Genomic DNA, 13,904 nt, shown 5'->3' with positions numbered 1-13,904 from the left:
GGTGTTGCAAACCTTTAAACCAGCAGTGTAAGTGCATGTGCTCTGACCCTAAGCCTAAGTCTTTGTATCAGTAGTAGGGGTTTGTTACATTTCTTAATGGTAAGGTGGTACTGCTAGTAATCTGTGATGTCACATTCATGTGACAGTGACACCCAGCTCTTCAGCTAAATGTACATCAATTGAACTGAATGGTTTGGGGTTTTTTCTGAAGGAAGAATTCATTTTCACTTCAATGGAGAATTAATACCAGCTGTCATCAAATCCTATTCCTAAAATTATTATTTGAAACATGAGCTCTTGTTTGTCACCAGTAACCACAATGAGGTAAGTGGTAGCTAGGAGACTAAATCCAACAACCTGGCTCTTCCTTAGAATGAAGCCTGTGTATTATTAAAGAAGCGCACTCTCTGCTGAGGACATGTTTGACATTTATCCTGTTAAGTAAGTTTAATTTGAAAAAGTTCTGTACCTTGAACTTTATAATGAAGAAAAGTAAAAACTTTTATTAGGCCAAACAGATTTAAATCCGCTTTAACTATATCATTAAAGTAAACTATTTCAGCAAATGTTATTGTGCTTAGTGCTCTGTGGTGTGTTTTCTGAAAGCAGGAGAACACAGTTGTACTAAACAGCAGAAGAGATAAGGATTTAAATATATCTCACGTAAGTGAATTATAACAGCCTAAAGAACATAGCTTTACTGTGTAATACTCTCCTTACCTTGAATTTGTATATGAATTTCAACAAAAATGTTTATTTTTATAATGTTTTTACAAAAGAGAGCAGACTGTTTAATAATTCATGTGGAACCAGTTTGCAAACTGCAATATCTGAAATGCTCTCAGTGGTTGTCACTGTAAAAAGAAGAAAGAATGGAGTAGACTCTTGAACCACTGATTTGTTAGCAAGAGCAGCTTCAATGACAGTAAATCCGTTTAACTGTGGTGTCAGAATACTCTGCCAGCTGGACTAGGACTTATCCTGAGTTGTTCAGATTCCTTTCGGACTGCACATTAGCTCTGTAACTTCTTGAACGGTTCATTTTCCAGATCTCCATCCTGATCATGATGAATTCCAGTGAGTTTTCAAAACACAGTATGAAGACATCAAATATGATATACTGTATGCTTTTTATTGAGATGTGCAGCATATGAACCAAGTAAAATAATCCACCTCGATCCCTCAAGATATACACAATCACACCCTTGCTTTTTGCAATCAAAAATTAATTTTAATGATTTTAAATGAGGAAACCATTTCTAAATAATGTTTTCTTGTTGCTTTCTCTGTGTCTCTGTGTGATTTTGCTTGTTTCAAGCAATCGCAGATTTAAGTCACAAAGTGCTAGTTCAGGGGTTTCCAACCTTTTAACCCCTGAGAGCTACTTTTACAAAATGAAAATGGCCGAGAGCTACTCATGTTTTCTAACGTTTATTCTCATAGCTAATTTCAATCCAAACAAACTGAATAAGCTTGTTTTGCCTGAACATTTAAAAAATGTTGGTGTCCACAACTCACATTAAAACATCACAAAAAATCTTTAGTTCCCCTACAAGTGCATTTTGTATGTCTGTATGCATTTTCTTGTGTATCTCACACTATTGCATTAAAACTTGAATGCTGTCAAAAAACAATTAAACTCCAAATACACAGATATGACTTATTCATTTGTCGTTTTGTTACATGTCACTGTTTCACTTCACATGAGTATTCATGTGTCCAGTTGCATGTGTGATGTGTTTTTTAGTTAGTCAGATGGCTGGCACTACATGGAGTCAACAAGAGAGGTGTATGGTGGAGTACAGCCACTTAGGTTCACTCTTATGGGGTCATTTAAATGTTCATCTGTCAGTCTTGTTCTGAACTTTGATTTCATGACATTCATGTCAGAAAAGGCAGACTCCCATGGGTATGTAGACCCAAACAAAGCAGACATTTTCAGAGCTCCGTGGTGAAGATTCTTATAGTTATCTGGCTCTACTAAGCTCCAGAAATGCTCAGAATGCGGTTGAGACTTTAACTGCACATTATTTTGAAGGTTTACTATATATAATACATATAATCTAATGTCTCTCTGTCTGTATGTTTGTCCGCTTTTCACGAGAGAACTACTTAACGGATTTAGATTGGGTTTTTTTCTATAATTTGCTTGAACATTCCGGTTGATTTTGTGACTTCTCTCATTTCACTATGTATCATAGTTCGCTTGCAGTACCGATTTATTTGTGTGAATCCGAGATCCACGCAACGGGCCGAAGGGAGGGGCCTTCCTCACTCACTCGCCAGCTTCAGGGCATGTTCCTTAACTCCGCTTAGCTAGCGACTGAGAGAACAATTGAATTCAACTTTGTTTGATATTTAAAATAAAGTGTCACTTAGGTCTTGATGAGTTTCAGCCTGGATATTCTCTTAAGTGTATGCCACATTGAAAAGATTCAGATTGTGGATCATTAATTTTGTGTTAAAAGGATCGTGATATGAGTTTTTGGAAAGATTGCCCTCCCCTAATTTGACTTATCAAGTTTTCAAATTTATGTAGGATTCATTAACCCTTTGGCGAGCTACTTGGAAAGGGGTTGCAAGCAAGTGACGTGTTGGAGACCCCTGCGCTAGAGTCTCTATTCATCTATATCAGAAGAAATACCTTCTTAAAACCAATATAATGTAATCTACAGCAACATTTTATATCTGTGTAAAGCTGCTTGTAAGTCATTGATTTGTGAATTTCCCCTTGGGATTAATAAAGTATCTATCTATCTATCTATCTATCTATCTATCTATCTATCTATCTATCTGAACACTTTGTGCCATTTTGTTTGAGCTTTAAGGCACTTTAAAGCTTCCATTTTCTAGATTATTTTTATGGAAGAAGGTCAAAAACCAAGTCTGGTTGCTTGTCGGGATATCAACACTGCCACAGCATGTTATGTCAGCATACTAAAACTGTTTAAGATGGTGAGCCGACATCCAAGCTTTGAATTAAATTATAAAAATATTTTTCACCATTAGTAGTGGTGATCAGTGAAATGTAAACATAAAAAGAAATGGATTGTAGTCAGGAGAAAGAATATAAAGAAGAATTAATAGGATCTACAAGGACAAGAAGAACCAACAAATATTAAGGAAGGCCTGTTGCTAAATGTGTTGTGTTATGGTGGTTCTCCAAAGCAAAATAAGGTGAGGCCTCCAAAAACAACTAGAGAGTAGGCCATAATCTTACCTGGTCTGCCCATCAGAGGCAACCTTGACTTCAGCCAGACCCCTAAGGCTACCTGCTGGCTTCAGCTGGAGCAGGCCCAAAAACAGGGAAACCCCAGAAGAGGAAGAATAACAGTAAAGCCTCAGCTTGTACAGAAATGACAGTGACTAGTCTTTAAAAATAAAGGTTTTATTAAAAAAAAAAAAAAAACAAAATACAAAAAACAGTTCACAAGCTGAAATAAGAGGCCTGAAGGAGTTGCCTAATAGAAAATCCATAGTAAACAAGTCCCAAAATGAAATCCGGAAATTAAAATTCTTAATACAAAGCAGGAAATAATCATAAAACCATCAAATCCAAATAGTCAAAGCTATAATCCCAAACACCAAAAATAAAAGCATGATTCCCACTCCTAGGTCTTCTCACCTTACTTAAATTGCCAGAGGGAGGGTCCAGTGAATGGTGAATTCAGAGTGGCCCCGCCTCCGGGGGCTCCACCCACAAAGAATAGGGAACCTAACTACATTTAAAGAGACAGTAAATAACATAAAAATATGAAAAGTAATAATACAAAAACCACAAAAACAACAATAAAGCATCTAAACATACAGCCACAAATATATCAAATCGGCCTGCTCCACTTGGCCTACTTTGCACTAGTTACTTTAGGTTTTTTTAAATTATAAACTACACTCCTTCTTTTGCTGGGTATTATTATTTTATTTGGTGGCACATTTTTTTAAATTGCTGTTAATGAAAATGTTTGCCAAATAAAAAATATAACAATGAGCAAATATCTAAAGATCATTAGAATGCAGCATTTAGCATATTCACTAACTCTGTTTGTGAGACATGAATTGAACCCCTGTGCCTTTGTGTAATTTTATGGCTCTAGTGGGAGCATGTGACAACAAGGCTTGTCCTAAAAAGTGGAGGCTCTAAATGGCAAACAAAAAGGAAAGAATAGTTGAGCCAGAATTCAGACCCAAAAAAGACAAGAACAACTAATAACTAAACTTAGAGTGTGAGACTAAAAAGTTAAAAAGGCAATGGCAAAAGATTAGAACTGTCACTAACAATAACTTCGCTATCAAAAATCAAAGAATCAAAACACTGTTTGCTTTAATTTTATTCCAAACTAGTTGATTACCCAGTGGCTTCGCTCACTGAGTGCAAGGGAAAAAAATAAAATGTAGTCTATAAGTTAGTAAACAGTAACACATTAACATTTTAAGAAGTAAAGATACATTGAGCATTACTGGAGTGGTTTCATGTAAACTACATTTTAAAGGCGTTATAACACAACAGGTAAGTAGTACTAACAGCAGCTAAAATGTATCTGGATCATCTGTCGGTAGTAGATCCCTTTTGAAAGGCACTACACGACGGCTGTGGTATAGAAATTACATTTTCTATGTGAACGTCCAAATTTCTGCCTGTGGTAATGTGCCTTACTGGCATTACCAGCAATTAAAGAAAATTAGTTTTGTGTCCTCTGCAGTGTTAAGAGAGAAAGGCTTTGGTTTTCGATAAAAGGAAAAAAGGTATAACGAAAGGAAATTTGGCTTTTTCTTTTATATAGTGTAGAGAGACATCTTCACTGACGATATGAGCGCCTTTTGGGGAGCGTCGCGGCGGGTCTCGTGTAGACTGGAGAGACGGCCCTGCCATTAACCGGTCGGGATGGCACTGTCGGTCCTCCACTCCTGTGCGTGCCTCCCGCGACCTCATAACTGTATACGTGCAAAAGAAAGTGTGAAGCGCCTTAATATTATTTTGCCGCAGTCTAGAAAAGGAATCCCGTGTTTGCAGTTGTCTGGGCTATAGCTCAGGGGAAGGAGGAAAAAAATTAAAAGTGCTTACTTTCACTTAAGGCAGAAGTGCAGTCACCGTCTCAAAGGCCGGTGTTCTGACGATTTGTCCTACTTTGTCGAAGTATCCTACCGTAGTTTATTTATGGAAATGTTAACATTTCTCAATTTATTCTCTATGCATCATTTAATGCCCGAAAGAGACACAGCCTGATGCAAAGATTTCACAAGACGGTCATTACTTGTGCATGGATACAATGGGCTGTACAAGATTAAAAGTCACACATGCAAAATATACAACTTATAAAATGTTGACAGTAAATACCTATGCAGTAAACTGTAATAAATGCATTAATGTGGTAAGGCTAAGAAAAGCATACATATTACTGAAATACAGTAACACTTACCTCAAACTTCAACACTAGGTAGAAAAGTTGCGTAATTTTGGTCTGCGCATGCGTAGTATCAGTGAGTAGATCATTTCGATGGGTAGGATGTTTCGTTAGAACACCAGCATAGCTACGCGTGCGCCGGCTGATCGACTTTTATAGTATTTTTGCAGGGCAGGAGAAGCCACTTTTTGCAGACACGTTCACGTCATTGCATGCCTTCGGAGGGATGACGTGGAACAGGTTAATTGGTCGGCGCGAGTGTCGCCGAATACAAAAAGGAATTACAGCACCTGACAACCTTGCACTATGTGCCTGTGATTCAAGAGAAAAATAATTCTGATAAATGTGGACACTGCCCTTCCATGCTTAATGGGCAGAAGGTCCAAACAATTCCCAAGTCCAACACCTTACATGAAGAAGTCTGTACATCTTCTTAGATATAAACTCTCCATCTTCTTAAAATAATTGATTACAAAAGCAACCTTAAATGTTGCGGCGTTTTAGTGACCCGAACTCACCTTAAGGGACAGTAAGTAGTCGTACAGGGCAATTTACAAACAGAGTCCTGCTTTGATGGCGCCGATTACACTCATTCACAAAGATTTCCACTCTCCCAGGAGCCGGCGGGGCACTTGAAGTGTCATAAACAGTGCGAGAAGAGAGGATGCTGCCCAAAATTGTGAAGCTCTCAACCCGGCAGAGTAGCCTGACATTCCGTGCCTCCCAGCGTCCGCTTTGTTCTCAACGTAATTTCCATATTGCGTGGTCATACGTAATTTCTGTTTCATACGTAATTTCCATATTGCGTGGTCATACGTCATTTCCATTTCAAATGCGAAAAAGAATTTTATATATATAGATTCTTGAATGTTGACTGCTGTGTGCTGCCATCTTCAAGAATGGTTATGTGGTTATGTCAAAGAATGCCACGGCCACACGTCTTGCAATAGGCATCATTACTAGAAATGAAAAACAACCACAAAATGGAGACTATAATAAAGAGAAATAGAATACAAAATGGCTCAGTGAAAAAAAAACTTATTAAGGCATAATCAGAAAACACAAAAATGTTGTAAGGAATCTTCTGAATAGACAACATGATAATTATGCTACTTATATTCATTATGTTAATTTATATTCAGATGTTTTTACCATGTTAGCTGCCATTTCATTTGTCTTTTTCATTGCTATATGTAGTAATGTTTTTCACGTGTATTCCTACCAATTTGGTAAAGGTTTTTTCTTTTTTTTTGGTAACATACAGCTCAAGCCTTTAATCCAGAAGTGATGGCAATATAGCAGAAATGTCTGGGAACACTTTTGGAACACAACGTCCCTCTTCATTGCCCCAGAAAAGGTTTTTCTCAGCAAGTTACAGTCAGACTTCTGGAGCAAACATGAACCTCACAGGACTTAGACATCCTCTCCCATGGAAAACATATTCAAAAGCAGTCAAGTGGGGGCAGACTACACCTGTTCAAAACCACAGGGGAGGCTTTGCTGAGAGGACTTCAAAGTTTGTGTGCCCTTCTACTACAAGCCATTTAGAAACTCTGGGACCCTTGGTTTGCACCTCTATCTTGCTGAGCAACCGCTTCCCTCAGTTGACTCAGCCTCGCTCAAAAAGGAACCTTGTTGTGGAAGAAATAAATCATTTGTCACAGCACAGTCATAAGGACTCTATCATGGAACAGAGAGCAGTGGCCTCAGCTCCAGACCAAAATCTTCCTCAGACCACCAGTGGGAGAAGCTTGACTCCCAGTTATCCTTCACAGGATTTCTTTATTGGGCTACGAGATCTGCATAAACGTCTATACCTAGGTACCTTTTGTTACATTTTTTTATGTGCTGTGACATTTGAGTGGAGTGTACTGTAGTTATAGGGGATGCAGAAAATGTAAACGTGAAAGTCAGGTTAAGGTTTAGAGAAAGCCTACATTAGTGAGAGGAGAAGGAGTGCTCCTCCAGGGTAAACACAGAAGACTGGCTTCTCCAAGCCATTCTCTACGAAGTCTCGCATCCAACAAGACTTGCATTGCACTGGCTTCATTATTAAAATTTGACTTTGGATTACTAAAACAGCTTGTTTTTTTAAAGTTTTTTTTTAATAAAATAAAATGATTTAACTTAAATGGTAAACTAAAAAAAAATTAAGCCAAAAAAACGATTAAAGAACTGCTACAGTTATTTTACACTTTCTGACCCCCGTAAGCGCCAGTAATATTCTCCCCCTCGACTGCCTGCTGTTTGTCCTTCTATGAGGTTAACTTTACTTTTCTTTGTCTGCTCTCCTAATTTTGCGCTTCTTTTATTCAATACTTAAAGGCTCTCCACATGCACTGTTTGTACTCTTTCGTGTTAATGAACCCTTACGCTGTCACCCTCTTAACTGCTTTACTTTCCTGACTGCTAAGAACTGTTCAATCTAGAAAAACTTGCTGACTGAAAACCCGCTGCTAGTTAATTTCTTATTGTCATATTTGTTCTATGTGCTGCTAAGCCCTTCTCTTTACTGCCTTGAAGTCAGCTGCTGCCATTTTTTCTCCCACTAAGGAATTGTTTCTATTACTTACTACGACTCCAGTTATTTACTTGCAGAGATGCCGACTTCAGCTACTGCTGCTTACTGCCCTTCCTCGCAGACGTCAGTTTGAATACAAATAACAAATACAAGTTACAGTAACAAGTAACTTTTCCATACGTTCCCCCAAACACTCAGCTGCTTTTGCTCCTGTGCAGGTGAAAAAAAAACCCTTCTAAAGGGGAAAAAAGCTTTAAAACTTTCTGCACGGCTCCTTAGTGGTAACCAAACCACAAAGTTTTCAGGAGCAAAATGTATTTTTTAATTAACTCTCACACCACAGAATACAAAACTCTCAGCCACTTCTCCTTCATTTGCAAGGATGATGTCAGTATGTCACTACATCTCAGGCTTCATTTACTATAAGAGAAAAATTGAAGAAGCGAGAAGTTGAATTGAATGCAGGCTAAATCAATTGCTTGCGACTGGGAGTAAATCCTGAATCACATAATTCCATAGTACCCCTCAAAGTGTCCCATGTTTCTATTGCTGCTGGTAACTTTACCAGGTAACACTTGTCTGCTATTTCTCCATACTTAGTATGCTTTTGCTTCAGTGTATGAAGTAGCATACACTGAAGTAGCTTCATATTTACTGAATGATGTTTGCCGTATTTATAGAAATTTAGAAATTTGCATGGGGATTACCATGGGAAAGCACAGCATGTGTTTCTATTAAGGTGTATCACTAGGAAGTGTGGTGTTGTGGGAAGCCCCATAAGCTTTGTAGTGTAATGAGCAGAAAAAAATCATGTGCTTCTTAAACCTAACTATGCGTTGATCAGTCTTAAACAATCATCACGCCAAGGCTGGGACTCAGAGATTGGGTGACCATGGGCTTATCCAGACATAGAATTTCCAACTATAACAGTTTGAGAGATTAATCAAAGAGATGACAAACAGCAAGAAAAAACAGACATTGCACAGGAATTGATAGCAGTCTTTTAAAGAGAAGAGGGACATTGCACTCTGGCAGAAAAGGAGAGACATGAAATTGTAAAAGAAGTAGCCAAGTAACTCTTCTCTGGACTGTAAGCCTTTTTTTTTGTTAAATGGAAGAAAGGGTTGCACAAAATATTCCAGCTGGGGTCTCCCTTTTGAATTATATACTTTAAGCATGTACTGCTCCCCAAGCCAGCACAATTATAATATGCACCGCCGACCTAGAACAGCAGCAAAGAGAGAAAAACAAAGAAATGAATAAAGAAATGATCTGAGACATGAGCAACCAACACTACTTCCTTACTAAACCAACACAAGAACAGATCCACATCAACAAAAGCAATTGTTGAATTAACCTAGAATTGTTATTATGAAGTAAATAAAAAAAAATGTAAACAAACCCCAAGTACACATAATACCGCACTGCAGCACGTCAGCACCCCCACATTATTCACAAAACAAAACACTCAACAAATGCACCATTAATACACACATAACAATAGTGACAAAAGAATTAACAAAAACCAGAATCCTTTAAATACTCACTGTTAGCCATGATCATATACAGTCTGTTATTGTGAAGGACGCACCGAGCTGTACTTCATGTCCTAGCAAACGTAATCATACACCGTCCCTTATGCTGGCCTGTCAGGTCCTCTCCTAAATAACTTCACCTCATCCAGAAGAAAACGAAAATGATTCTTACTGAAATGAACCCGGGTTCACCTGACTTTTTGCAGCAAGCAGTGTAGGTTTCCCTCTTGATTTTTTGGTGTCTGACTTCTCCTTCTGGTCTTGCGCTTTCTTCCCTTCTTCCGCCATGACTTTAACTATGGTCGGCTCCTCCCCTTACGGTTTATTTATCCCTCTGAGCCAGGTGCTCCTTTACCCATGGACCATCAGCCGGTCTTACAAGTCTACCATCACCAGGACTAAGGAAAGGCACAAACTGCTCATGACACACACAAACACACACCGTTACAAGCATAACCTCCCTTGATTTGTTTTCTGACCCAAAGTGTTCTATAGCGTAACATCTTATTAGCCTTCTTAACCACTTGTATACACTATCCATGAGGTAATTCAATAATTATCTGCATGTTGTAATAATTTTCTTTAGGTGTGCCGTACAGCTTTCCCTGCGAATATCGGGTAACATGCTGTGTCTGTGGTCACAGTTGTAAAGTTTCGACCTTGATCAGTCCGTTTCTCTTGTCGTTTTTTTATTTATTGATAAACATGATCTCCACTTGCAATAAAGAGCCATGAGCAGCGATCAGATTTTTATGGGCTACGAATGGATTGAAAAGTTTAGACAAGTGTTAAGCACAAAGAAGTAGTCAGTTGCCAGTGATATTTCAGTTCTGATATTAATTGTAGTTTTAGTTTTTATTTTATTTTATAAAATTAATCTTTATTTTTATTTGGTTCTAGTTTTCAGTGGAGTCAACAATTTTTATTTTTATTTAGTTCTGTGTTTAAAATTGTAGTTATTATTTTATTTAGTTCTAGCCTTTTTACTTAATATTAGTACAATTGTTTTTTTTTCTGTTGCAACACCACAAATGCTGGCCTACATATATTTCAATGCAAGTTATGTTCCAGTCACAGTTCATAATGCTGTTAAAGTCAGCTTGACTATCAATAAGCAAACAGATTAAGTGGCCTAATGAGTACAGTCAGTGACAGCAAGATCAAATGTTTCAACCCAAGAAACCAGTCTGTGCAAGCACGTTGCTGTTAAACTTTAAATAAGCACGCATTTCGAGAGATGTGTTTATGTTGCAATGATGTCCGCTGTACAGATAGCCATACAGTGAAAATATTCACTCGACAAGCACCTGTGATGCAGGTGCCCAGATGAGGTCCTCAGCCACCGGTGCCAGCAGACTGTATGTTGACGATTTCTGCTGCCAGTACTGAAGTGCAGTCCTGGTGCCAGAGAAAAGCTGGACTTCCACTAAGTACTGATCTAGCTGGTCCTGCACTGAAACTTGAGACTCTTTTCTTGTTCTTGCACGCTACATTTGCTTTTATTATCATCCGTGCTGTAATTAAAGTATTTGCACACGTTACTTTCTCACTTTCTACCTGCAAACATCTGTGCAAAACTCGCCATCATCAACCACGTGTGCATACTGCTTCCACTTGAAGAACCAAATGTGCTCAACAAACAAACAACGGTCATTTGCGGAAGTTGCACCACGTGACTTTAGTAAGCCCAAAGTACGAAATCACTGTATTGTAAACAGCGCAACATAACTGAATGCTCAGGGTGACCTACAAACAACCCCTCTGCACGACTGCACCGAATTGAATGAAAATGCTATTGCTGTTTTTTCATTTTTACTCAATTTTCGTTTTCGCTTTAGTTCGTTCACATATCACTAATTTTTATTTTTATTTAGTTTTAGTTTGTATGTTTGCCTTAATTTCAGTTCTCATGCTTACGAAAAACAATATTTTTAGTTGTAGTTCTCGTTTTCGTTATGAACATATCACTGTCGGATGCCATCCCCCTCCACTATCAGCTACAACACTGAACAAGTCAGTACTAAGATTCTGATGAACTGACGAGGATATCTGCCCCGGTACACTTTCAGTCCATGAAAAGCAGATCACTGTTTGCTGCTCTTCATTGGTTAAAGTGGAGCTGCCATTTCTACTCCTGGTAAACTAACTGATCAAGGTGGAAACTTCATCACGGTGACCACAGACACACCATGTTGCCACATGCAAGCAAGAAAAGCTGTAAAGCCATCCACCCATCCATCCATTTTCCAACCCGCTGAATCCGAACACAGGGTCGCGGGGGTCTGCTGGAGCCAATCCCAGCCAACACAGGGCACAAGGCAGGGAACCAATCCCGGGCAGGGTGCCAACCCACCGCAGGACACACACAAACACACCCACACTCCAAGCGCCAATTTAGAATCACCAATCCACCTAACCTGCATGTCTTTGGACTGTGGGAGGAAACCAGAGCGCCCAGAGGAAACCCACACAGACACGGGGAGAACATGCAAACTCCATGCAGGGTGGACCCGGGAAGTGAACCCGGGTCTCCTAACTGCGAGGCAACAGCGCTACCACTGCGCCACCGTGCCGCCGCTGTACAGCCATCCTGAACAAAATTATCACAAAAATATGGAAAGTTACTGACTTATCCTCATAGATGGATAATAAGGAGTGCACTAACACTTCTCAGTCCTTCTCAAATTTCACACCCCCACTGTGCAAGTAAATCTAACTTTTTACTTCCTATATGCCTTAAATTTATTTATTGGTAAATGAAATTTTATCATATCTGCCCAATGCTGAATTCTGTCCAGATCTATCTGTAATGATTTTGCTGACTCTAAGGATCTGCCATTCCACCTTGTTTTAGTGTCATCTGCACACTTAAATACTTTGTTGTACCATTTATATAAATTACAAAGCCTTAATCTGATCTAACAGAAGACAAGGCACTACAGCTTTTAAAATGTACAGTGCACTCTCTTGGAATCATGTTAATAAACTTAATCTGAACAAAATTCCAATAAATAATATTTATTCTGAGAAGAATATGATAAGCTAGAACAAGCTGTAGAGTTCTGATTCTTATTTTTACCTTTATAAATCAAACAGTCTTTTGTAATAATACGTTATCAGTTCATCTATTCACCTACAGTGTACAGGGCAAGGGAAAGTCCCACTAGAGACCTCCCGAGGTCATAGAGAGGAGTGTGACATGGCAGAAAGCATATCAAGTGCATGCTCTTTAGAGCAGGCCATTCACCTGTTTGGGCCTAGCCAATACTTGGATGGGAGACCATCTAGGAAAAGCTTGGGTTGTTGCTGGAGAAGTGTTGGTGAGACCAACAGGGGGTGCTTACCCTGTGGTCTGTGTGTGGTCCCAATGCCCCAGGGCATTGATGGGGACACTTTGTTGCAAAAATGGTGTTGTCCTTCGGATGAGACATAAAACACAGTTTCTGTCTGTCTGTGGTAAAAGATCCCTGGGCATCTGTAGCAAAGAGTAGTGTTTCCTGATGTCCAGGTGAAATTGTCTACTACAGCCTGGTCATTCTGGCCCCCTAATCATCCCCTGTCCCTAAATGGTTAACTTTCTTAATTACCACAGCACCTTCTATTGGGCTATTGTGTGGTGATCTTACTGGCATAAAAATGGCTGCTGTCACTTCATCCTGGTGGATGCTGCACACTGGTGGTGGTTGAAGTGGCTCCCCACTGACTATGTAAAGCCCTTTGAGTAGTGAGAAAAGCACCACATAAATGTAATGTCTTTGTCATCTTCTTCTTAAAGTTCTCCCAGAACTTTACAGTAAAGGAGACCAAGTGGGTGTCAGTGATATCTGACCCCATACATAAATAACAAACATGAGCAAGAAGGTCTAACAACAAGGGGTTGTTCCTTATTAGTGGATAGGTAAGTGTGACTCCTTAAACTACACATAAATGCCATGGAAGTTTGGGATGGTGGCATGTGGCCATGCCAGACCTTTGGAGAAACTGCTTAAGATACCTGAAGATTATAGAAGGCTTAGGGTGCAGGGGCACTAAGGACCACTGAAGGGAGTTTTAATGTCAAGGTAAACAAAATGTAACACAGGCAAAAATGTTGCTTACTACCTTTGTCTGCCTTCATTATCTGTTTGCATTACAGTGTAATTTCCCTCTTGGTACAAATATCTATCTATCTATCTATCTATCTATCTATCTATCTATCTATCTATCTATCTATCTATCTATCTATCTATCTATCTATCTATCTATCTATCTATCTATCTATCGCATCTGTACTTTCCAATGTGTAGAATTTTCTGATTCCAATTATAAGGACTACATGCACAGAGCAACGGGTTGGTGGCATCTTGTGAGCCATGTGGGCCTCCATAGTTCAGGGGAGCAGCCAATGTGAATTAGGAATATTAGGAGAGAAGATTAAGAGAGACAGCTAGTGCCATTATTGGCCAC

General features: G+C 39.1%; 1 protein-coding gene across 1 annotated transcript in view; it reads left to right on the top strand.

The window, feature by feature from the left end:
• Positions 1–409: 409 nt before the first annotated feature.
• Positions 410–13,904, top strand: part of LOC127527951 (uncharacterized) — a 43,711-nt gene continuing 30,216 nt past the window's right edge. Inside the window, exons 1-2 of the mRNA XM_051928344.1 lie at positions 410–663; positions 6,667–7,223. Coding sequence (XP_051784304.1) covers positions 6,707–7,223 — 517 coding nt within the window. The 5' untranslated portion in view covers positions 410–663; positions 6,667–6,706. The remainder of the gene's footprint in view (positions 664–6,666; positions 7,224–13,904) is intronic.

The sequence above is a fragment of the Erpetoichthys calabaricus genome, chromosome 5 (assembly GCF_900747795.2).
Source record: "Erpetoichthys calabaricus chromosome 5, fErpCal1.3, whole genome shotgun sequence".
NCBI lineage: Eukaryota > Metazoa > Chordata > Cladistia > Polypteriformes > Polypteridae > Erpetoichthys > Erpetoichthys calabaricus.
Note: the sequence above shows the minus strand (reverse complement) of the source record. Positions and strands in the feature narration are given on the sequence as shown.